The 25,522-nt window shown below is 51.7% G+C and overlaps 1 protein-coding gene across 1 annotated transcript in view; it reads left to right on the top strand.

The window, feature by feature from the left end:
* HERC2 (HECT and RLD domain containing E3 ubiquitin protein ligase 2) overlaps positions 1-25,522 on the top strand; it is a 3,346,202-nt gene that overhangs the window by 16,291 nt on the left and 3,304,389 nt on the right. Inside the window, 1 exon segment of the mRNA XM_033948978.1 lies at positions 11,793-11,907. Coding sequence (XP_033804869.1) covers positions 11,793-11,907 — 115 coding nt within the window.

Consider the following 25,522-nt stretch of genomic DNA (forward strand, 5'->3'; position numbering starts at 1 on the left):
CCTTAGTGCCTCCTTCCTCCCCTCACCCCCCCTCCGATGGCAGCCTGCCTGCCTCCCATCCCCCTGAGCAGCATGTTTCCATGGAAACCACCCCACCGCCAGCCTGCATGCCTGCCATTGAAACCCCACCCCCTCCGATGCCAGCCTGCCTGCTTGCCTTTGAAACCCCCACCCCCTTCCGATGCCAGCCTGCCTTCCATTCCCATTCCATTGAACCCCCCGATGCCAGCCTGCCTGCCATTGAAATCCCCCCACCCCCCTCCTATGTCAGCCTGCCTCCCATTCCCCTTCCATTGAACCCCCCCCGATGTCAGCCTGCCTGCCTGCCTCCCATCCCCCTGAGCAGCATGTTTCCATGGAAACCCCCCTCCCCCCCAAGCCTGCCTGCCTGCCTTCCATTGAATCCCCCCCCCTGATGCAAGTCTGCCTATCTGCCCGCAGCAACTACGATTTGTTTTAGCACACAGCCTCTAGAGCAGCGGTCTCAAACTCAAACCCTTTGCAGGACCACATTTTGGATTTGTAGGTACTTGGAGGGCCTCAGAAAAAAAAATAGTTAATGTCTTATTAAAGAAATGACAATTTTGCATGAGGTAAAACTCTTTATCCCAGGACAAGCAGGCATGATATTCTCACATGTGGGTGACGTCATCTACGGAGCCCCAGCGCGGACAGCTTTTCAAGCAAACTTGATTGAAGTTTCAAGTTTGCACACTGCACCACGCATGTGCTAGCCTTCCTGCCCACTAGAGGGCGCATCCCCACCTCGTGGTCCTCAGTTCAATTTCATCCGCGGAGCCAGAAGCCCTGTGGAAAATTGTGCTCTTCAATTTGCCTTCTGTCGCCGCGGCTGTGTCCTGTTTTCGGCGCGGTCGCTGCGTTTTTCCTTGTTCTTTTGTTTTGTTCTTTCAGTTATCGTCGGAAAAAAAAAAAAAAAAAAGTTTTATTTTTCTCCGTCGCTCCGGGGGCTCCCGGTAGCCGCGGCCGTGGGACCTCGTCTGTTCCCGGCCGCTTTTTGGGCCCATGTCCCGGCCTGTGACGGGATTTAAAAAGTGTAGTCGGTGCGACCGACTCTTATCTCTTACAGATCCTCACCGGTGCTGTTTACGGTGCTTGGGCCCCCAGCACCCGACAGACTCTTGTGCCCGGTGTGCCACCTTTCAGAAAAGGGCTCTTAAACGCCGCAGGGCCCGCATGGCGGAACTTTTCGCCGTTGATTCCCCGGCCGGGAAGGCCTCGAGTTCGGACTCGGCTTCGGCCCCGGCCTTGACCTCGGCCTCGACCTCGGCCTCCGGCCCCTCGACTTCGCCTCGACCTTCGGTCCTATCAAAGCCTGTTGCCTCGTCCAAGCCGGCCTCGGGTAAGTCTTCACTTCCCTCCTCAGCTCCGGGATCGACCAGGAAGCCATCCTCGGGCTCCTCGACGGCGGGAGGGTCTGCCTCCGCCCAGCCCAAGGTGTCCAAATCGATTGCCCCGAGGGAATACTCGAGACCGAGGTCGCCCTCTGAGGAGCATCGACCGGGCTCGGTGCTACCGCCTGGGATGACGATCCCGGCTTTCCAGGACTTGCTCCGGGCTTTGATCGCCTCGGAGCTGTCCGGGGCCATTGAGCACCTGCAGCAGGCTTCGGCCTCGACTGCTTCGGTCTCGGCTGCCCCGCAGTTGGCGACCTCGGTCTCGGGTACTGGGGCTTCGGCCCCCGAGGTTCGTACTACCTCGACCTCGGCTTTGCCCTCGGACCCGGCATCGGTGGCCCAGCCTGAGCGTAGCGTGCGGCCCCGTGACAGGATGCGCCGGGTACGGAGGCTCTCGTCCACTTCTTCCTTGAGGTCCTCGCGAGGCTCCTCGCCTTCGGGCAGGCCTCGGGCGAGGCGCCGTCCGAGGAAGGCCAAGCGATCACGGGCCTCGCCTCGGAGGCGCGGTCGCTCGTCGCCGCTCGGGGGCGAGACCTAACAGGTCTCGGAGCTCCGCCTGGATAACCCTTCTCTTTTTCGCTCCCCTGTCGGAGAGAGTTCCCGTGCCTCCTCGCCGGGGCGGAAGGGACGGGTCTCGATACCTCGTACCCTGGGGGGTTCCCCCAAGGGTTTTTCCAGGCATGATCGGTCCCTGACCCCCTCGAGGTCCCGGGAACGAACCTCATGGGGATCGGGGTCGGGTAGAGAACCGAGGTACTCTCCCGAGGCCTCCCCCTTCTGCTCGGCGGGGAGATCTCGGACCCCTTCTCCGCCTGCCAGACCTTCGTCATTCTCCAGGTTTGTGCAGGATATGGCGGGTGCTTTGGGCGTGGACTTGTTGGCAGGTTCCCATTACACCAAAGAGTTTTTGGAGGAGCAGGATCTTCCTACTCCCCCGAGGGAATCCCCTCGCCTTCCGCTAAATAAGGTCCTTCATCAGACCTTCCTCAGAAATTTGGAAGCCCCTCTTACAGTCACGGTGGTGCCGTCCAAAATGGAGTCGAAATACCGGACCATCCCTCCTAAGGGGTTCGAGAGGGCACAACTCTCTCACCAATCGCTCCTGGTGGAGTCGGCGCTTAAGAGGACGCAACCTTCCAGGGTGTCTGCAGCGGTCCCGCCTGGGAGGGAAGGACTGACCCTCGACAAATTTGGTCGTCGCCTCTACGCTAACTCTCTTATGGCGACGAGGGTCTTGAATTACGCATTCTCATATTCTTCGTACTTGCGTACCATGGTGAAGGACCTCCCCAGTTTTCGGGATGTGATACCTGATTCTCATAGGGAAAAGTTCGCCACCTTTATGTCAAATCTATCTCAACTGCGCTTGTACCTATTCCATGCTGTGTACGACGCCTTTGAACTCGCCTCGAGGGTCTCGGCCTGTGCGGTGGCTATGCGCCGGCTGGCGTGGCTCCGTACCCTCGAGATGGACCCCAACCTGCAGGAGCGTTTGGCGAATTTGCCCTGCGTGGGTTCTGAGTTGTTTGACGACTCCTTGGAGGCGGCGACCAAACGTCTGTCGGAGCAGGAGCGCTGTCTTGCCTCCCTGGTCCGCCCTAAACCTAAGGCCCCGCTGCAAAAGCCTTTTCGGCAGCCCCCGAGAAGATACCCTCAGAAATCTACGCCGGCCTTCTCGAGACCTCCGCCTCGACGCCCACCCCAGCAGGGTAGGGGAGGTCCATCAAAACCCCCAGCGCAGGGAGCGTCCAAGCCTGCGCCGTCTTTTTGACGGGATCTGCGGTTGGGGGCGGGCCCCCTCCGCAGTATCGCCGGACCCCCTCCCCATCGGGGGTCGACTCAGGTCCTTTTACGGGGCTTGGACCGAGATTACATCTGACGCATGGGTGCTCCGGACCGTCTCCGAGGGCTATTCGCTCAACTTCTTAGCGCAACCTCCAGATATGCCACCCAGCGCTTGCCCGTCCAATCGGAGCCAGTTGGCCCTTCTCCTGGTCGAGGCCAGGGCCTTGTTGAGCCTACGGGCAGTGGAGCTTGTCCCTCTCGACCAGCGGGGTCGGGGGTTTTACTCCCGTTACTTTTTGGTCCCGAAAAAGACCGGGGATTTGCGCCCCATTTTGGACCTCCGGAAGCTCAACAAGTTCCTGGTCCGGGAGAAGTTCCATATGTTATCGCTTCCGGTCTTGTACCCCCTGTTGGAGGAAGAGGATTGGATGTGCTCCCTGGACTTGAAGGAAGCCTATACCCATGTTCCGGTGCATCCCGCTTTCCGCAAGTTCTTACGGTTCCAAGTGGGAGATTTACACCTTCAGTATCGGGTCCTTCCCTTTGGTCTGGCGTCGTCCCCTCGGGTGTTCACAAAGTGTATGGTGGTGGTCGCGGCGGCCCTGCGCTCTCGGGGGCTACAAGTCTTTCCCTACCTGGACGATTGGCTGATCAAGGCCCCGACCAAGGAGGGAGTTATCTTAGCGACCCAACAGACTATCATCTTACTTCAACGTCTAGGGTTCGAAGTGAACTTTCCCAAGTCTCAGTTGTGCCCGGCTCAGTCTCTCCAGTTTATAGGAGCCGTGCTGGACACGGTTCGCCTCCGCTCTTTCCTCCCCCCCCCTTCGGCGGGAGGCATTGCTTCGGTTAGGTCGCCAAGTTTTGAAGCGATCCGTGGTGTCGGCTCAGCGTATGATGATCCTTCTGGGCCACATGGCGTCGACGGTCCACGTCACTCCCTTCGCCCGCTTGCATCTGAGGCTTCCTCAGTGGACTCTAGCCTCTCAATGGCGGCAGGATCGCGACCCAGTCTCTTGTCCGATAACAGTGACTCCTTCTTTGAGACGCTCGCTCCGTTGGTGGACCAACTCTTCCAGTCTTTCAGGGGGTTTGCTGTTTCTCGTTCCTCCGTGTCGCAAGGTCCTGACCATGGACTCCTCGGAGTACGCGTGGGGGGCACATCTCGACGGTCTGCGAATGCAGGGTCTATGGTCGGCCGAGGACCGTCTTTGTCACATCAATGTGTTGGAGCTTCGTGCCATTTTTCTGGCTGCTCGAGCTTTCTGCCACCTATTGCACGATCAAGTAGTGCTCGTACGGACGGACAACCAGGTGGCAATGTATTATGTAAACAAGCAAGGGGGGGATGGGTTCTTGGCCCCTGTGCCAGGAAACCCTGCGCCTTTGGGAATGGGCAGTCTCCCAGAACATATTCCTGCATGCGGTTTACATTCAGGGAGAGAGGAACTGTCTGGCAGACAAACTCAGTCGTCTTCTCCAGCCACACGAGTGGTCGCTGAACTCCCGGGTTCTACGCGAGGTCTTCGACCGCTGGGGGACTCCTCAGGTGGATCTGTTTGCTTCCCCGGAGACTCACAAACTACCCCTCTACTGTTCTCGGATGTACTCCCGGGACCGTCTCGAGGCCGATGCCTTCCTTCTCGACTGGGGGGGGAGATTCCTTTATGCGTTCCCTCCTTTTCCTCTGATCTTGAGAACGCTGGTACATCTCAAATCGACCAGAGCCACGATGATTCTCATTGCGCCTCGTTGGCCCAGACAGCACTGGTTCTCCCTGCTTCTTCAACTCAGTGTCAGGGAACCTCTGCTTCTGCCTGTCTTTCCCTCTCTGCTGTCTCAGAGTCGGGTTTAGCTGTTACATCCCAATCTTCAGTCTTTACATCTGACCGCTTGGTTCCTTTCCCCTTGACTTCGGTTCCTGTTTCTCAGTCGGTGAGGGAAATTTTGGAAGCCTCGCGCAAGGCCTCGACTCGGCTTTGTTATTCCCAGAAGTGGACCAGATTTTCGTCCTGGTGTTCCTCGAACCTTCTAGACCCGAGTTCAGTTCCCGTGTCTTCGGTGCTGGAATATTTGTTGCATCTGTCTGAGTCTGGACTGAAGACGACTTCCATTCGGGTGCATCTCAGTGCCATTGCGGCGTTTCATCGGCATCTCGAGGGTCGATCTCTCTCTCTTCATCCTCTGGTTACTCGTTTCATGAGGGGTCTCGTGAATGTCCATCCTCCTCTGAAACCTCCTCCTGTAGTTTGGGATCTTAATGTGGTCTTAGCTCAACTGATGAAGCCTCCTTTTGAGCCTATCGACAAATCTCATCTTAAGTTCCTCACTTGGAAAGTGGTCTTTTTGATTGCGCTCACATCCGCTCGTCGGATTAGCGAGTTGCAGGCTTTGGTTGCGGATCCTCCTTTTACTGTGTTTCATCATGACAAGGTGGTTCTTCGCACCCATCCTAAATTTTTGCCTAAAGTGGTGTCTGATTTCCACCTCAATCAGTCCATTGTTCTTCCGGTATTCTTCCCGAAGCCCCATTCTCATCCTGGTGAGGCGGCGCTTCACACGCTTGACTGTAAGAGGGGGTTGGTTTTTTATATCCAACGTACCAAGTCTTATCGGAAGGTTCCTCAATTGTTTTTGTCCTTTGATCCTAATCGGTTGGGACATCCTGTTTCCAAGCGCACCTTGTCTAACTGGTTGGCTGCTTGTATTTCTTTTTGCTACCCTCAGGCTGGTCTCCCGCTCTCGGGTCGAGTCACGGGGCATAAGGTCCGAGCGATGGCAGCTTCGGTTGCTTTCCTCCGATCCACTCCTATGGAGGACATATTGGCCGGTTTGGCCAGTCGGTGTTACGTAACCTGTTTTCCTGAATTGCCATCCTCCCACCTGCCCTTTTTTGGTTGGCTTGGAGGTCACCCACATGTGAGAATATCATGCCTGCTTGTCCTGGGATAAAGCACAGTTACTTACCGTAACAGGTGTTATCCAGGGACAGCAGGCATATATTCTCACAACCCCGCCCACCTCCCCGGGGATGGCTTCTTTGCTTGATATGGAACTGAGGACCACGAGGTGGGGATGCGCCCTCTAGTGGGCAGGAAGGCTAGCACATGCGTGGTGCAGTGTGCAAACTTGAAACTTCAATCAAGTTTGCTTGAAAAGCTGTCCGCGCTGGGGCTCCGTAGATGACGTCACCCACATGTGAGAATATATGCCTGCTGTCCCTGGATAACACCTGTTACGGTAAGTAACTGTGCTTTATAGTTTATAAATCTTTCTTTTCAGCTAAGTCTTAATAATAATATTGTCATTTATAGCTAAAGACATATGATCAAGAAACTTATTTTACTTTTGTGATTGTGATAAACATACCGAGGGCCTCAAACTAGTACCTGGCGGGCCGCATGTGGCCCCTGGGCCACGGGTTTGAGACCACTGCTCTAGAGCAGTGTTTTTCAACCGCTGCGCGAGATTTTGCCTGGTGTGCCGTACGGTCAGGGCCGCCATCAGGGCAGTACCACCAGTCCTGCATTCAGGGGCCCGGAGCTGACAGGGGGCCCGGGCTCCCCCAGGGTCCTAGGCCACAGTCTAGGGAGAGGGGCGGTCCGCCCCACGTGGACAGGAGAGAGCTGGACGGGGGACCCGCGGAGTTCAATACATCTCGAGCCGCGAGGCTCGTCTTCTGTTCCTGCCTGCCCTGCAGCTAACATATAGCCGATCGCAAGCGTTCCCCGATGTCAGCGCTGACGTCGGAGGGAGGGCTTAAGCAAAGCCTGCCCTCCGACGTCAGCACTGACGTCGGAGAATACTTCCGTTCGGCTATTTGTGCGCGGCAGGGCAGGCAGGAAGCAGAAGACAAGCCTCGTGGCTTGAGCTTCGTTTTGCTGAGAAAGTTGCAAAGATGGGCTGGGAGGCAAACACGGAACACAAAAGGGGGGAGGGAGTGCGTTTTGGACACAAGGCATGAACTTGGGAGAGAGGAAGGGAGGGAAAGAGATGCTGAGGTGGGGGAGGGAATGCGTTTTTGGACACAGAAGAAATGGACATGGGAGGGAAAGAGATGCTGAGGTGGGGGAGGGAATGAGTGTTTAGACACAGAAGGCATGGACTTTGGAGAGAGGAAGGGAGGGAAAGAGATGGTTGTGTACACGGGGAATAGAAGAAAGGAGAATTTTTGGTCATAGGGAGGGAGTGAGGTACAGATAGTGGCATACCAAGGTGGGGGGGGCGGTCTTCCCCACCCCGGGTTTATGTCCCAAGGGGGTGCACAGCTGGCCACCCTCCAGTGTTGTCCCTAGGCCGGCAAACTGCGGCTCTTTAGCCACTTGAGTGCCATCGCCGCCATCGGGAACAGGCCGGCCCCAAGTTCTCCCTGCTTTTCCCTGTGGGGCCGGCCAACTCTTGCCACTCGCGTCAATTCTGACGTCGGAGAGGACGTTCTGGGCCAGCCAATCGCTGCCTGGCTGGCCTAGAACGTCCTCTCCGACGTTAGAATTGACGACGGGTGGCGAGAGTTGGTTGGCCCCATGGGGAAGAGAAGCAGGGAGAACTTGGCGCCGGCCTGTTCCCGATGGCGGCGGTGGCACTCAAGTGAATTACTTTATATATATATAGTCAATATAGGCACAGAGTTAAATTTTTTAACATTTTCTAATGGTGGTGTGCCTCGTGATTTTTTTCATGAAACAAGTGTGCCTTTGCCCAAAAAAGGTTGAAAAACACTGCTCTAGAGTATCAGGAGAACCACAAACACTGACTAAGATCTGGGCTTATGTGTTTTACAGGCAGTTTCTCTCAGTTCAAAACAAAACAGGCAGAGTTTTTATTGGAGGAGGGGGATTGCAACTTCACACCATACACGCAAAGCTGGGCTCAAAGAATACAGTTATTTTGCTTTTACCTCTCTCGCTCTGTGAAATCAACGTATCTTCCAGTTTTCTACGTTTCTGCACAAACAAAACAGAACCTTCTTCCCTTAAAAACGAAACCCTCCCGCTAATTCTTTTCCATTCCTCTGGCAACTCCCTGCATCAATCCCCCAGGCATCCTTTAATCAGGAAGTAACACCCTTTGGTCCTGGGGCAGGAAGCAAATTTGCATCAAAATTGCAGCCTGCTCTCCTTCTTTCCTCGCAGGTTCAAATTTAGATAACTTTGTTGGCAAGACAATTTCACAAAGTTTTGCTGGATTTATACTGAGCTTTTCCTGCTCATCGTGAGAGGTCTGTGATTCTCTCTGTTAGTTTTCCAATTCTTCAAAGCCAGCTTCAGTTCACATTAACCCTATTGCTACTGAAAATGAATTAAACCCACATTAGGAATTGCAGAGGACTGATGAAGAATTTGAACTTTTACCTACATTTTTTAAATGCTAGTAAAAGGAGCAAGCAAATTTGTAGAAGACCCAAGGAGCGACAGCAGGAGGGAGGAGTCGCTGGCGCAGGCGCCCTGAGGACTGACACAGAAGCACACCTCAAGCCACCAGGACTCACGATCGTTCGGCAGCGCATGCGCGCTCTAGGGTTTTATTATAGATGACAAGGTGGTCCTCAGAACTCATCCAAGATTTCTTCTAAAAGTAGTCATGGATTTTCATCTCAGTCAATCCATTGTGCTTCCAGTGTTTTTTCTAAAGCCTCATTCTCATCCTAGAAAAACAGCTCTTTATACTTTGGACTGTAAATGGGCCTTGGCTTATTACATACAAAGACTTCTTCACAAATGTTTCATAGGGCTTCTCCACAACTGTTCATCTTTTTTTGATCCTAACAGATTGGGAGTTTCTGTCATCAAAAGGACTATTTGCATGGTTAGCAGCCTGCATGTCCTTCTGCTATGCTTAGGCTGGATTGCAGCTCGAGGGTCGTGTAACAGCATACAAAGTCCGAGCTATGGCAACATCACTAACCTTCTTGCGTTCCACTCCAAGACATTTGCAAAACAGCTACTTGGTCTTCAATTCACACTTTTACATATCACTACTGTTTAGAAACCTATTCTAAATGAGATAAAAACATAAAAACATAGAAATAGACGGCAGATAAGGGCCACGGCCCATCTAGTCTGCCCACCCCAATGACCCTCCCCTACCTTTCTCTGTGAATAGATCCCACGTGTCTATCCCATTTGGCATTAAAATCAGGCACGCTGCTGGCCTCAATAACCTGAAGTGGAAGACTATTCCAGCGATCAACCACCCTTTCAGTGAAAAAGAATTTCCTGGTGCAGTTTCCCGCCCCTGATTTTCCACGGATGCCCCCTTGTTGCCGTGGGACCCTTGAAAAAGAAGATATCTTCTTCCACCTCGATGCGGCCCGTGAGATACTTGAATGTCTCGATCATGTCGCAACAACTACACTCACGTAACAAATTCGCTGTCCTATTACAATTCGATCTTTCTGCTGCTTTTGATGTCGTCCACCACGACATACTACTTTACCAACTTTCCGAGATTGGTATTGACTCTACCGTCCTAATGTGATTCTCTAACTTCTTACGCTCCTGCTCCTACACCGTCAACACAAATGGCTACATGTCCACTCCTTGGACTCCATCTTGCGGTGTCCCTCAGGGATCACCCCTTTCCCCTATTCTCTTTAACATCTATATGTCCTCTCTGAAACTCTTTCAACTATCCCCCCTTGAAACAATCTACACTTAAGCAGATGACATCCTTGTCCTCCTTGAGACTGACCAGAACCTCACCAACCTCCACGAAAACATTACAGCTTGCATAATGAGACTCCGTGCCTAGTCCCTCTCGGTACATATGAAACTAAACGAATCAAAAACAAAATTACTCTGGCTTGGCCCAAAATTCGAACACCTGCCCACTCTTTTCGCACTACCCACAGGCGATGCACTACAGCTCGAATTCTCATGCAAGGTCCTTGGCATCATTATCGATTCCTCTCTCTCCCTCAATGACCACCTCAACTCCTTGGCAAAAATCATGCTTTTTCAGCCTTCACATGCTGAGGAAAGTTAGATTCTACTTCAGCCAACAACACTTTTCCATCCTTGTCCAATCCATCATCCTCTCCAAACTAGAATACTGCAACGCCATCTACTTAAATCTATCAAAAAAAAGTCTTCTGAGACTTCAACTAATCCAGAATACTGCAGCCAAGTTGATCTTCTCAAAACGCAAATCTGACCATGCCTCCCCACTCCTTGCCAAACTTCACTGGCTCCCAATAATCTCCAGAATCCATTTCAAATGTTCCTGCCTGGCTTTTAAGATCATTCATGGCATCCTCCCCCCCCCCTTATCCCACTATCTTTCAACTCCTCCAGAACTGCCCAAAGGAATAAACTAGCCTTCCCCTCTCTACGCGGCATCCACTATGCAGGAAAACTGGGAAAATCCCTTCTCTTCAAAATCGCAGGTCTTTGGAACGACCTCACCATCCCGTTGCGGAACCTGGGCTCCCTTCAATTATTCCGCAAACAACTGAAAACTTGGCTTTTCACCAAATTGTAACTCTATCCTCCCCCCCCCCCCTTTTTCTCCTCCCTTCTACACATATGTTCATGTAAACCTTTTTCTTCTTCTCTACTTATTATTTAAGTTCTTGTAAACCGTGTCGAGCTCCATACTCATGGAGATGATGCGGTATATAAACTTAAGGTTTAGATTAGATTAGATGTCACCCCTCTCTCTGCGTTCCTCGAGTGAGTACAGTTGCAACTTATCCAGCCATTCCTCGTATGGGAGATCCTTGAGTCCCGAGTCCATCCGGGTGGCCATTCTCTGGACCGACTCCAGTCTCAGCACATCCTTACGGTAATGCGGCCTCCAGAATTGCACACAGTATTCCAGGTGGGGCCTCACCATGGATCTATACAATGGCATAATGACTTCAGGCTTACGGCTGACGAAACTCCTGCGTATGCAACCTATGATTTGCCTTGCCTTGGATGAAGCTTGCTCCACTTGATTGGCAGTCTTCATGTTCTCACTGACGATCACCCCTAAGTCTCGTTCTGCTTCAGTTCTTATTAGGATCTCGCCATTAAGGGTGTAAGTCTTGCATGGATTTTGGCTGCCCAGCTGCATGACTTTGCATTTTTTGGCATTGAAGCTGAGTTGCCAGGACCTAGACCTAGATGGCCGTTTCAGCCAAGCAGTATTACAGAATTTATTCTCTTCATAATAGCCACCACTCTCTCCATCCCATTACAGTAAGCTAGGGAGTCCCACATGTGAGAATAAGCTGTCTGCTTGTTCTAGGATAAAGCACAGTTACTTACTGTAATGGGTGTTCAGAGACAGCAGGCAGATATTCGCACATCCTGCCCACCTCTTTTTGTTGGCTTCTTAGCTTGCTTACGGAACTGAGGAACTGTGAGCGGATGGGCGGGATGGCGCTTGTGCATGCACGGTGCGGACAGTCTTGAAGCTTCACAAAGCTTAGTGTTAGTGCACTTTTAGCACTGTACATTCTGGGCTCCATGGCTGATGTCACCCACATGTGAAAATATCTGCCTGCTGTCTCCAGATAACACCTGCTATGGTAAGTAACTGCTTTTTGACACATGCTTTGTGTGGAAATAATAGGTGTTGTGTCACATTCTTGATGCTCTTCTTTTTTAGCTTGCATTCACACGGGATGGACTTTGTGGTCTTTGGAATGAAATGGTTAAGGATGGTGAAATTATATATGGTGGAACAGAACTAACACAAAATGGAGAACTACTTCCTAGAAAAGGTAGTGTGGTTGTGTTTTATTCATTTATTTTTAAACCTGTCTTTATATTGCCATATAAATAATATCAACCAAAAGTTTTAGGCATACTTTATCAGCTTGTATGAATGAATTCCTAAGTAAACACAAACTGATGCATCTTCTACACAGTACAGTAGTTAAGTATAACTTTCTAGAAAATGTATATACATAGTTTGCTATTTATTTGGTGATATTTGCATTGATGCAAAACATATTAACAGTAAATATGGTAGGTGCAAAAATGTATGGATACGAGATGAGGTTTGAGTGGGGGCGGAGAGGCACTGATGCGGGAAGTAACACATTCCCTGGCAGCACACCCAGAAGTTTGCCATGGCACACTGTTTACGATTCACTGCTCTATACTCCACCTTGTGAACAGTACAACAGAATCTTTTACCATGTAATCATTTCTGAAACTACTCAAAACTCTTGTTTACATAAGAGTTGCTATACTGGGACATACTGAAACTTCATCAAGCCAAGTATCCTGTTGTCAACAGTGGCCAACCCAGGTCACAAGTACCTGTCAAGATCTCAAGGAGTAAAACAGATTTTATGCTGCTTATAGTAGAAATAAGCAGCAGATTTCAAAGTAATAATGCCATCTTAATGAATCTACTTTCTCTGGGCTTTGGACTAGAGCACTCTTACAAAACTTTTTAAAGCAAAAACTAAAAACCTATTTTACTACAGCATTTCCCCCAGACTGGTAGGCAAATACTCATCACCTTAGCTATTCCTGTAGTTGATTTACCTTGATCCTGTCTTTGCCCTACTACTACTATTTAACACTTCTATAGCACTGAAGGATGTTGACATTAGGTAGACAATCCCTACTCGGAAGAGCTTACAATCTAACTTGGACAGACAGACATATGACATAGAGGGTTGGGGATGTAGAACCTAAGGTGAGAAGAGTTAGGAGTTGAAAGCAGTCTCAAAGAGGTGAGATTTTAACTTGGACTTGAACACTGCCAGAGGTGGAGCCTGCCATAAGACAGGATGGAGTCTGGAGCGCAGCAAGACAGACAGGATGGAGTCTGGAATTGGCAGAGGAAAAGAAGGGCACAGATAGGAGGGACTTAACCATTGAGTGGAGCTCGGGGGGGTGGGGGGTGGAATCATAGGGAGAGAGAAGTGGCAGCTGATTAAATGCATTTGTAGGACAATTTGAATTGTGTTCAGAAATGGATGAGAAGCCAATGAAGTGATTTTAGAAGAGGTATAATGCGAGTATAGCAGCTCTCATGGAATGTGAGTCATGCAGCCAAATTCTGAACGGATTAGAGGGGAGAAAGATGGCAGATCAGAAGACCTGAGAGTAGAGAGTTGCAGTAATCTAAGCCTGAGGGGATGAGGGCATGGATAAAGATTTTAGTATTGTGCTCAGAAAGGAAAGGTTGGATTTTGGTAATAGAGGAAGAAGCATTAAGTTTTAGCAATATGTTGTATCTGGGCGAAGAAGAAGAGAGGGGAGTCAGAGATGACCCGGAGATTATGAGCAGACAAGACATGGAGGATGAGAGTTGTCCACAGAGACAGAGAAGTGAGGAGGTGGATTTAGGTGGAAAGATGAGCAGCTCTATTTTAGCCATATTCAGTTTTAGATGGCGATGAGACATCCAGGCAGCCTGAGACCAATGTTCCCTCTAAGCTGAGCGCATGATCGATCGCTCACTATTTTCAGTGGCGTCGCTCATACATTTTCTCCTGTCGCTCACTCGAGGGCGGGCGGAGGTGAGAGGAAGCGGCGGCGGCCTTAGTGTATTTTAAAGTTGAAAGATGCAGCGGTGGCTCCTCTCAAGATCCCCGACTGCATCGGACTTCCGACGCAGGTGGGGATTCGTGAGAGGAGCCGCTGCCATGTCTTCAGTGGCGTACCAAGGGGGGGCGGTCCGCCCTGGCTGTGCACCCCCCTAAGGCTGCAGTTGGAGAGGAAGTTCGGGCCAGCCAATCGCTGCCTGGCTGGGCGGAACTTCCTCTCCGATGGCAGAATTGACGTCGGTTGGGAACCACTGCCCTAGAGGAAAGGAGAGACAGGGGAGATATGATTCAGACGTTCAAATACTTGAAGGGTATTAACGTAGAACAAAATCTTTTCCAGAGAAAGGAAAATGGTAAAACCAGAGGACATAATTTGAGGTTGAGGGGTGGTAAATTCAGGGGCAATGTTAGGAAATTCTACTTTACGGAGAGGATAGTTGATGCCTGGAATGCGCTCCCGAGAGAGGTGGTGGAGAGTGACTGAGTTCAAAGAAGCGTGGGATGAACACAGAAGATTTAGAATCAGAAAATAATATTAAATATTGAACTAGGCCAGTTACTGGGCAGACTTGCACGGTCTGTGTCTGTGTATGGCTGTTTGGTGGAGGATGGGCAGGGGAGGGCTTCAATGGCTGGGAGGGTGTAGATGGGCTGGAGTAAGTCTTAACAGAGATTTTGGCAGTTGGAACCCAAGCACAGTACCGGGTAAAGCTTTGGATTCTTGCCCAGAAATAGCTAAGAAGAAAAAAAAAAAAAAAAAATTTTAATTGAATCAGGTTGGGCAGACTGGATGGACCATTTGGGTCTTTATCTGCCGTCATCTACTATGTTACTATGTAAAATCAAGAGAGAGCAGAACCCTGGAATCCCAGCTAGGACAGCATATCAAGGAGCAGTGATCAACAGTATCAAAGGCGGCAGATAGATCAGGAAGGATGAGAATAGAGTAGAGGCCCTGGGATCTGGCTAGGGACAGGTCATTGGAAACTTTTTAGTAAGGGCAGTTTTTGTAGAATGCAGCAGGCGAAAACCTGACTGAAGCAGATCAAGAGTAGTTTGGGATGAGAGAAAGTCCAGGCAACGATGGTAAACAGCATATTCAAGTAACTTGGATAAGAAGGGGAGGAGAGAGATGGGGCAATAGTTGGAGGGGCATGCAGGGTCTAGTGAGAGCTTTTTGATGAGGGGGTGTAACGACAGTATGTTTTGAAGCCATCAGGGAGAGTTGCAGTGGAGAGCGATAGGTTGAGGATGTGACATATGAGAGGGAATGACAGCGAGGGAGAGAGTGCTGAGTAGGTGAGTGGGAATTGGATCAGAGGAGCAGATCGTGGGCTTGGAGGATGAGAGAAGATATGTGATTTCCTCTTCAGTGATCACAGAGAAGGAGGAGAGGGTGGGTAGATATTGAGGGGATGTTAGCAGAAGAGACTGAAGGAGGGAGGGGAGGGGTAGATGGCCTGTTTGAGAGCTCAAGCCCTCCCCTTGTCCCCTTCCTCTGTCTGTCTTGAGTCATCCCTAAAATTCATGTATCAAATTATGTAACTTAGGCCCCCTAAAGTTTGTCTCCATTACTCTCCTCTTTTTTATATTTGGGTCATTCTATGACAAGTGGTCCCAGTATTGAAAATCATCCCCACTCAACCTCCAAATTGAAAAAAATTTTGTGTGGATGTTCCCTATAGCCTCAAATGAAATCATATAAAAATGTTAAGCTGGCTCTCTATTGGCTTGAGATCTGGAGGCTGTCAAATGTAGGTCACTCTCGGAGTACTGTGGTCTGAATAACACAAAATGGCAACTTTGTCTAGTAACTACAGATCAACAAAGCCTCCAAGATAATTGAAATTTTGCGGATTAATACAGCCTCTGGCACTAACTTCATGTGCAAAGTTTGGAATGTAACATTAGCTTACCTTCTTTATCCCAGGACAAGCAGGCAGGATATTCTCAACATGTGGGTGACATCACCAACGGAGCCCTGCAGCGGACAGCCTCGCAAGCAGACTTGCTTGAAGATCTTTTAAGAGCTTATGAGTGCTGCACCGCACATAAGAACATAAGCATTGCCTCTGCCGGGTCAGACCAGGGGGTCCATCGTGCCCAGCAGTCTACTCCTGCGGCGGCCCCCCAGGTCCATGACCTGTAAGTGATCCTTTATCTAAATCTTTTATTCCCTAATCATTTAATATCCTGTATAGTAACCCTCTATCTATACCCTTAAATCCCCTTCTCCTTCAGGAAATCATCCAATCTCTTTTTGAAACCCAATATTGTACTCTGTCCTATCACCTCTTCTGGAAGCGCATTCCAGGTGTCTACCACCCTCTGAGTGAAGAAGAACTTCCTAGCATTTGTTTTTAATTTGTCTCCTTTCAATTTTTCTGAATGCCTTCTTGTTTTTGTTGTCCCCGCTAGTCTGAAGAATCTGTCCCTCTCCACCTTCTCTATGCCTTTCATGATCTTATAAGTCTCTATCATGTCCCCTCTAAGTCTCCGCTTTTCCAGGGAAAAGATCCCCAGCTTCTGTAGCCTTTCAGCATATGAAAGGTTTTCCATGTCTTTTATTATCCTTGTTGCTCTTCTCTGGACCCTCTCGAGTATCGCCATATCCTTCTTAAGGTACGGCGACCAGTATTGGATGCAGTACTAAAGATGCGGGCGCACCATTGCCCAATACAATGGCAGGATAACTTCCTTCGTTCTGGTCATGATACCTTTTTTTGATAATGCCCAACATTCTGTTCGCCTTCTTTGAGGCCGCTGCGCATTGTGCCGCCGGCTTCATTGGGCGAGTTAGGGCCTGAGTTAGGGCGCGCGACTCCTGTGAGGTACTTCAGTTCAACGTTTTCCGTGGAGCCGAGAAGTCCCGGTTGCTTCAGCTCTGCAGTTCTTCGTTGCCTTCTCGCACCGCGGCTTTCTTATTTTCTTGAACTCGCTGTGCCAGTGTGTTTTATACTTTAAAAAAAAAAAAGAAGAAATAATTTCTTTTTCTTCGCTGTATTTCGACCGGTGGCCTCTGGGCTTAGGCCCTACCACTGAACCTTGTTCATATCGTGGGTTTACCCTTTTCCTATGTCCCGGCCTCTTACCGGTTTTAAAAAGTATAGCCAGTGCGGCCGGGTCATTTTAATCACCGACCCCTATCATTGGTGTATTGCCTGCTTAGGACCAGAACATTGTCCCGAGTCTTGCCCATGCTGTGCTACCCTTCAACCTTGAGCCCTTCGCAGACGCTGTGCTAAAATTCTTCAACTATTTGGCACTATGGAGCAGTCTGCGGACATGGCCTTGACCTCGACCTCGGGGGCGGTCTCGACTTCCACGATCTTGACCCCTGTAGCGTCCTCAACTAAGACCTCGACATCCTCGTCCTTGAAGGCCTCGTCTGTGGTCCCTTCTAAGGTTTCGTCTATGGGTAAGTCTCCTGTTTCTCCTTCAGGTACCCTTCCTAAGAAGCCTCCAGAGTCTCAGGCATCCCAGGCAGTGAGGGCAGTCCTGCCAGCCTCTACCAGACCTCCAGCTAAGCGTGCCTGCAAACATAGGGAATACTCATCCTCGAGGTCGCCCTCCTTGGAGCGCACTTCTGCACCTCCTAGACCAGATCCCTTGGTCTTGGTGCCTATGTTTGAGGAAATGTTAAAAGCCATCTTAACCACTCAGATTACCTCGGTCTTGGCTCAACTTGTCCCTGCCTCGGCCCTGCTTCCTACGAGCAAGCCTAAGCCTCCTGTCGAAGCATCTCGAGGCAAGCCTCAGAAATGTCATAGAAACATAGAAAATGACGGCAGAAAAGGGCCACGGCCCATCTAGTCTGCTCACACTAATGGCCCACCCCCTAACTACCTCCATGAAGAGATCCCACATGCCAATCCCATCTTTTCTTAAAATCTGGCACGCTACTGGCCTCAATTACCTGTTGTGGAAGATTATTCCAGTGGTCAACCACCCTTTCGGTGAAGAAATATTTTCTGGTGTCGCCATGAAATTTCCCACCCCTGATTTTCAACGGATGCCCTCTTGTTGCCGTGGGTCCTTTAAGGAAAAAGAGATCCTCTTCCACCTCGATACGGCCCGGACATATTTGAACGTCTTGATCATGTCTCCCCTCTCTCTGCGTTCCTCGAGTGAGTACAGTTGCAACTTACCCAGTCGTTCCTCATACAGGAGATCCTTGAGTCCTGAGACCATACTGGTGGCCATTTGCTGAACCGACTCAACTCTCCGCACATCTTTTTGATAATGCGGCCTCCAGAATTGTACACAGTACAGTGTTCTCCCTAGCGTGTTTTAGCCGGGCGCCCGGCTGTCATCTTGCATCCGCACCACCAGCATCAAAGCTGCGCTCCAATCCTCTTCCCTGTTCCTACTCCAGGGGTGTCCAATCCGTGGCCCGACAAGGGGTTTTGTGCGGCCCAGCTTCTCTCTTCTTCCAGCGGTAGTTTTCTGGCCGGCTCCCTTCTGCAGTTGACTGCGAGTGGTGTCGGCTCCTCGCGCGGTCCATAGGTGTCAAAAGGTTGAGGAACACTGCTCTAGAGATCCAGATCAATTGTAGATACATTTGATAACTCTTCAAAAGCATTCTAGAAATGGTCTAGTTCATCTTACCTGCACAGAATTTATAGCATTGGTGTGGAGGAAGAGGGAAAAATATATTTGAAGGGAGAACTGTTGGGAAGAGAAAGGAAGAAATGGTGGACCTGGGGAAGGGAGGCAGGTAGGCAAGGGGAGAGATGGGATGGGGTCAGTTAGGAAGAGAAAGGGAGAGAAGTTGGATCTTGGGATGGGAAGGAGGGAGAAATGTTAGGTCTGTGGATGGAAGGCAGAGATGCAGCATCTCTCTTTTTTTCCCCCTCCATTTCATTGTTCAGCATCAAAGGGGGAGGGAAGAAGAAAACAGAAAAGAGAGGGAGCAAAATGTTGGACCATGGAGATAGAGGAGGAGAGATGGAACCATGGGAGGGCAGGAGGGACGAGAGCTGGGATAAGATGATGCTAAGGGATGGAAAGAAAGGGACAAGGACTTATAGCCTGACCAGTGGAGAGAGGGAGGGGGATTCTGAAAGTGGTGAGCCATGTGGATGAGGTCAAAATATGACAAGATGAGCAGTGAGTACAGTAGTAGAAATGTGGTAATGGGGAGTAGATAGAGGGAGGGCAGGAGGGAAGAGAGCTGGGATAAGAAGATGCTAGGCAGGAGATGGAAAGAAAGGGACAGGGAGTTACAGCCTGACCAGTGGAGAGAGGGAGGGGGATTCTGAAAGTGGTGAGCTATGTGGATGAGGTCAAAAGGGAAATGACAAGATGAGTGAGAGAGCAGTGAGTACAGTGGTAGAAATGTGGTAATGGGGAGTAAATAGAAGGAAATAGGAGGCTGGGAAAGGAGTGAGATGGGAAATGGGAGAGCTAGGGACTGAGAGAAGATGGAGAATTGAGAGGTAGCTGAACATTTATAAAGAAGAAGGGTGAGAAAGAAGGCAAGATTTGAGTGGACAGAGGCAAAAAAGAGAAAAAGTTAAGAAGGCTGAAAGGGAAAAATCAATACGTTGGAGACGGGCATAAGGAAAGAATGGAACAGTACTGAGAAGAGGAGAAAAACTGGACAGCAGACACTGGAAAGAGAATTGGTAGAAGATCGACAAAAAGCGGAAAGAGAAACTGGGACCAAGATGATGGAAAAACAAAACATCCAGACAATAAGGTAGAAAAAATTGTTTTATTATGAATTTATTAACTGGAATATGTTAGCTTTAGGATATGTGCATCACAATTATTTTTGTATTCAGTGGCGTAGTCGTATACAGCTGATTTGGGGGAGGGACTGGAGCCCAAAATTAGTGGAGGGGCACCAAAGTTTCTCCCTGCCTGAATGCAATTTATAAATACTTGAGCTAGTGGAGATTCCCAAGCCCTGCCAACTGAAGACATTTTCCTCCAGTCTGGCAACTCAAAATCTCCAAGCTTTGCAGCCAAAGGCAATATCCTCAAGCTGCCCCTGCTTTCATGCATACATGAAAACCAAGGGGGGGCAGGGAGGAGGCCCAAAAAAGCAGTAATATTTACCCTGATTAAACGATCCTCCTCGTGCGCTGCTGACAGCTGATTCAGCATCCCCTCTCTGAAGAGGCTCACCATAGCTGTAATAGAAGTGAATGGGAGAACCAGGAACACGCAGGAAGACTGAGCACAAGGCAGACCGTAGCGGCGTTCAAATCGGCTTCTCTTTCTCTTTACCTTTCTTTTCAGGATAGCAAGCAGGATCGGGAGGCAGGGAGGAAGCCAGAGCTGAGAGGAGAGAGACTAGGGCAGCAGGCAGAGGACAGGAGGGGTGGAAGACTGATCGGGGTAGCGGCGAGAGTAAGCTCTGCCCACCCCCACCGCGTCAAGAGGTCGCTTCAGTGCCCAGGCTCCCCCTTAAAAGGCAGGAAGACTGAGCACGAGGCAGACCGTGGCAGCGTTCAAATCGGCTTCTCTTTCTCTTTACCTTTCTTTTCAGGATAGCAAGCAGGATCGGGAGGCAGGGAGGAAGCCAGGGCTGAGAGGAGAAACACTAGGGCAGCAGGCGGAGGACAGGAAGGGTGGAAGACTGATCGGGGTAGCGGCGAGAGTAAGCTCCGCCCACCCCCACCGCGTCAGAGGCCGCTTCAGTGCCCAGGCTCCCCCTTAAAAGGGGGCGTGCCAACGGCGCGCGGCCAGGCGCTCGCCTTAGCGAGGGCGCCTTTGCGAAGGAGCCGAGAGAAGGAGCCAGGAGTCCCGGCTGCGCAGCAGCAACTTCAATTTTCAATCTTCAATCTTCCTAATTAACTTCTAAAAAAAGATAAAAATCTTTTTTTCCTTTCTTCTATACTATACTCATTCTTTTATCCCAGGACAAGCAGGCAGCATATTCTCACATGTGGGTGACGTCATCTACGGAGCCCCGACACGGACAGCTTTTCAAGCAAACTTGATTAAAGCTTTCAAGTTTGCTAGTGCTGCACCACGCATGTGTGTGCCTTCCTGATCCACTAGAAGGGCGCATACCCTCCTCATGGTCCTCAGTTCTTAGCTTTCCGCGGAGCCAGAAAGCCCTGTCTCTCTTCTTTGCGTTCTTCTAAGTGCCTTTCTAGCACCGCGGCTTCTTTATTTTATTAGGGAGTCGCTGTGCGTTTGTTGCTTGATCGTGTATTTCTTTGTTTTCAAAAAAAAAAAAAAAAAAAAAGGACTTTTTATTGTGTTTCTGCCCGGCAGGCCCTTCTTGGGCCTCAGCCATGCGGCTAGGCCTCATTTGGCTGCAGCTGTATTTTCTTCTTCCCTGGCCTCTCTCTGGGCTCACCTCGTGTGAGCAGGATGGCCGGGACCCTTTTTCCTTCGTTGGAATCGGACTGAGTAGCTTCGATCCCCGGTAAGTCTTCTTTCTGTCTTCTAGCTGCGTTACCTCGGTAATGCCATCGGCTGAGTCTCAGGCATTCCAGGCATCGAGTGCAGTCGTGCCCGCCTCTACGAGACCTTCGAAGCGTGCCTCCTTTCATGGGAATACTCATCTCGAGGTTGCCCTTTATGGAGTGCACTGCTGCACCTTTATTACCAGTTTCATTGGTACGGTGCCGACTTCTGAACCTCGATGTGCCTCGACGTCGACTGGAGCTTGGTGCCTCGACGTCGACTGGGGCTTCGGGCCTCGACGTCGACTGGGGCTTCGGGCCTCGACGTCGACTGAGGCTTCGGGCCTCGACGTCGACTGAGGCTTCGGGCCTCGACGTCGACTGAGGCTTCGGGCCTCGACGTCGACTGAGGCTTCGGGCCTCGACGTCGACTGAGGCTTCGGGCCTCGACGTCGACTGAGGCTTCGGGCCTCGACGTCGACTGAGGCTTCGGGCCTCGACGTCGACTGAGGCTTCGGGCCTCGACGTCGACTGAGGCTTCGGGCCTCGACGTCGACTGAGGCTTCGGGCCTCGACGTCGACTGAGGCTTCGGGCCTCGACGTCGACTGAGGCTTCGGGCCTCGACGTCGACTGAGGCTTCGGGCCTCGACGTCGACTGAGGCTTCGGGCCTCGACGTCGACTGAGGCTTTGGGCCTCGACGGAGGCTTGGTGCCTCGACGTCGACTGGGGCTTGGTGCCTCGACGTCGACTGGGGCTTGGTGCCTCGACGTCGACTGGGGCTTGGTGCCTCGACGTCGACTGGGGCTTGGTGCCTCGACGTCGACTGGGGCTTGGTGCCTCGACGTCGACTGGGGCTTTGTGCCTCGACGTCGACTGGGGCTTTGTGCCTCGACGTCGACTGGGGCTTTGTGCCTCGACGTCGACTGGGGCGTTGTGCCTCGACGTCGACTGGGGCTTTGTGCCTCGACGTCGACTGGGGCTTTGTGCCTCGACGTCGACTGGGGCTGGGTGCCTCGACGTCGACTGCGGCTGGGTGCCTCGACGTCGACTGCGGCTGGGTGCCTCGACGTCGACTGAGGCTGGGAGCCTCCTCGTCGGCTGGAGCTCTGTGCCTCGTCGTTGCCGAGGCTTCGTGCCGTCGACGGGAGCTTTGTGACTTGACGTCACTTGGGGCTTTATGCCCTTTGGTTGGCTGTGGCCTTGTGTTTCGAAGTCGACTGTGGCTTGGTGCCGCAACGTCGCTGGGGGCTTTTTACCTCGGCAGCGGCTGAGGTTTTGGGCCTCGGCGTCGACTGCGGGTTTGCGCCTCGACGTCTCCAGCTCCTGTGCGAGAGGGTTCCCCGCTTTCTCTTCGGTTCATTCCGGGCAGCCGTGACGGAATCTTGTAGTGCGGAGTTTGGTTTCCTGGAGGAGACTCTCTCCCTGCTCTGGCTCTATTGCTCCCGCCATGCGTCATCTCGCTTGGCGCAGAGTGTGGCTGAGGATCCGAACCTTCAGAATCGTCTCGCCGCTTTTACTTGCGTGAGTTCTGCGCTTCTTGAGGCCTCTCTTGCGGTGGCCACTAACCGTCTCTCAGAACGTGACCGGTCCTTCGTCTATCGGGACGCCTTCAGCTAAATCCCGTCTGCCTTGGTGGTTTGGACTCCTTCTCCGGAGGGGCCCTCCGGACACCTTTCTTGTGTTATCTCGGCCTCCTTCGCAGCAGCCGCAATAGCTGCAGCAGCGCCGGGTTAGGGTTCAGCCGCCGGCTTCGGTGACTCCTGGCCGTCTTTTTGTCTATTCTCGCATAGCCTCCGGGCTGCTCTCCTTCAGGGGATTCTTCCCCTCCCTTCGGGAGGGGTGTCTCCGTGTCTACGCACCGGGAGTATAGCCTCACTTCTGTCGGTTGGGCATTCCCATCCTCCCATCTGCGTCTGATCCTGGCCCTCTGTGACCTGCACTAGTTTCTAGTACGGGAGTGGGTCAGACTCTGGCCGCCCCAGTCTTGGGAGTCCGTCGGGGCGGACCTGGACCCAGTTTGTCTGCGCGCCTTCTTGTCTCGGCCTCAGGGGGAGGTCCTTGTTTGTTTATGCTGGAAGGTGGCCCCTCTGTCCTCGGTCCGCCTCCGGTCTTTTCTGCCTCTGCCTCGGCAGGCCCCCTGTCGGCGCTTGAGTCGGCTGGTGTCTCAGCGGTCTTCGGCCTCGGCCGAGCTGATGCTGATCCTTTTGGGATCAGGGGTCTCCACGGTGGATGTCCCGATGTTCGCCTGGTTTCATCTTCGTGTTCCCCGCTGGACCCGAGCATCTCAGTGATGGCAGGACGGGATCCCGCTTCCCAGCACATTGTGGTGCCTCCCTCCTTGACACACTTGTTTCGTTGGTGGGCCACCTCTTCGTATCCCCGCATCAGAAGGTTCTGCCGATGGACTCCTCGGCATTGGCTTAGGGGTGCACCTCGACGGCCTTCGGACTCAGGGTCCTGGGTCGGGTGCGGACTGTCGCAGCCGCATCAATCTGCTGGAGCTCCGGGCCATTTACAATGCCGTGGTGGATTTTCGTTATCGGTTGCAAGATTGCGGGGTCCTGGTGCGTCCCGACATCTCGGTGGCGATGTATTCTGTGACCAAGCCAGGGTGTACAGGTTCCCTGTTACTTTGCAGGGAAGCCCTTCGTCATTGGCAGGGGGCGTTACACCACTGCTTCTTTCTTCGGGCGGTGTATTTCCGGGGCGTGCAGCATTGTCGGGTGGACACGTTGAGTCGCCCTTTTCGGCCGCATGAATGGTTGCTCCATTCTCAGACTCTGCGGCATGTGGTTGTTCGGTGGGGAACTCAACAGGTAGTTCTGTTCGCTTCACCCCTCACTCACTGGTTGCATCGATATTGCTCGATGTTCTCCTGGGTTCGCATCGAGGTGGATGCTTTCCTTCTCGATGGAATGGGCAGGTTCCTCTATGCGTTCCCTCCCTTTACTCTGATTCTCGGGTCTTTGATACACCTCCTGTCGGTCTGCGCCACCAGGATCTTGATGGCGCCTCTGTGGCCCTGGCGGCCATGGTTATCCCTGCTCCTCCAGCGTGTCAGGGAGACTCAGCTTCTACCTATGTTCCCGTCTCTGCTGTCTCAGTGTTGCGGTTTCTGTTGCATTCCAATCTGCAGTCTCTACACTTATCAGATTGGTTCCTCCCAACGTGCCTCCCTCCTTCTGTTTCTCTCAGTCGGTGGGGGTGTTCTCGAGGCCTCTCGAAAGATCTCCACTCGGAAATGCTTTTCCCAGAGATGGTCCTGATTTGCTGCGTGGTGTACTGAGCACCGCATGGATTCGCTCTCTGCCTCCTTGCCTTCAGTGCTGGATTATCTGTTGCACTTGTCTCTGTCTGGTCTCAAATCTACATCTTTTCGAGTCCACCTCTGTGCATTTGCTGCCTTTCATCGGCCGCTGAATGGGACGCTGCTCTCCGTCCATCCGACGGTTTCCCGCTTTATGAGGGATCTCTTCATTGTACATCCTCCGCTCAAAGCCCCTCCGGTGGTTTGGGATCTTTGTGTGTTCCTGGCTCAATTGGTGATACCTCCATTTGATTCCATTGATAAAGCTCTTTTGAATTACTTCACCTGGCAGGTGGTATTCCTGGTTGCTCTCACGTCTGCTCGCAGAGTCAGTGAGCTGCAAGCTCTGGTTGCGGACCCGTCTTTTCCTGCATTTCATCATGACACGGTGGTCCTGCGTGCTCAACCCCAGTTCTTGTCCAGGGTGGTTTCGGACTTTCCTTTCGATCTTTCCATTGTTCTTCCGGTCTTTTTTCCGAAGCCCCACTCGCCTCCTGGCGAGGTGGCGCTTCACACACTTGACTGTAAGAGGGCGTTGGCTTTTTGTCTTCAACGCACTCAGTCTCCTTGGACGGTTCCTCAATTCTTTTTGTCCTTCGCCCTAATTGGTTGGGACGCCCAGTTTCCAAGCGCACCTTGTCCAACTGGTTGGCTGCTTGTATTTCCTTTTCCTACGCTCAGGCTGGTCTCGCGCTGCATGGTCGAGTCACGGGACATAAAGTCCGAGCGATGGCGGCTTCTGTAGCTTTCCTCAGGTCGACGCCTATCGAGGAGATTTGCAAGGCTGCCACTTGGTCTTCGGTTCATACTTTCACCTCCCACTACTGCCTGGATACTCTGTCCAGGAGCGACGGCCGGTTTGGCCAGTCGGTTTTGCGTAATCTGTTTTCTTGAATTGCCAACTTCCCTCCGTCCCTTTTTGGTTAGCTTGGAGGTCACCCACATGTGAGAATATGCTGCCTGCTTGTCCTGGGATAAAGCACAGTTACTTACCGTAACAGGTGTTATCCAGGGACAGCAGGCAGATATTCTCACAACCCGCCCGCCTCCCCGAGGTTGGCTTCTTTGCTAGCTATCTGAACTGAGGACCATGAGGAGGGTATGCGCCCTCTAGTGGATCAGGAAGGCACACACATGCGTGGTGCAGCACTAGCAAA

This window comes from Geotrypetes seraphini, chromosome 6 (genome assembly GCF_902459505.1).
Source record: "Geotrypetes seraphini chromosome 6, aGeoSer1.1, whole genome shotgun sequence".
In the NCBI taxonomy this organism is placed as follows: domain Eukaryota; kingdom Metazoa; phylum Chordata; class Amphibia; order Gymnophiona; family Dermophiidae; genus Geotrypetes; species Geotrypetes seraphini.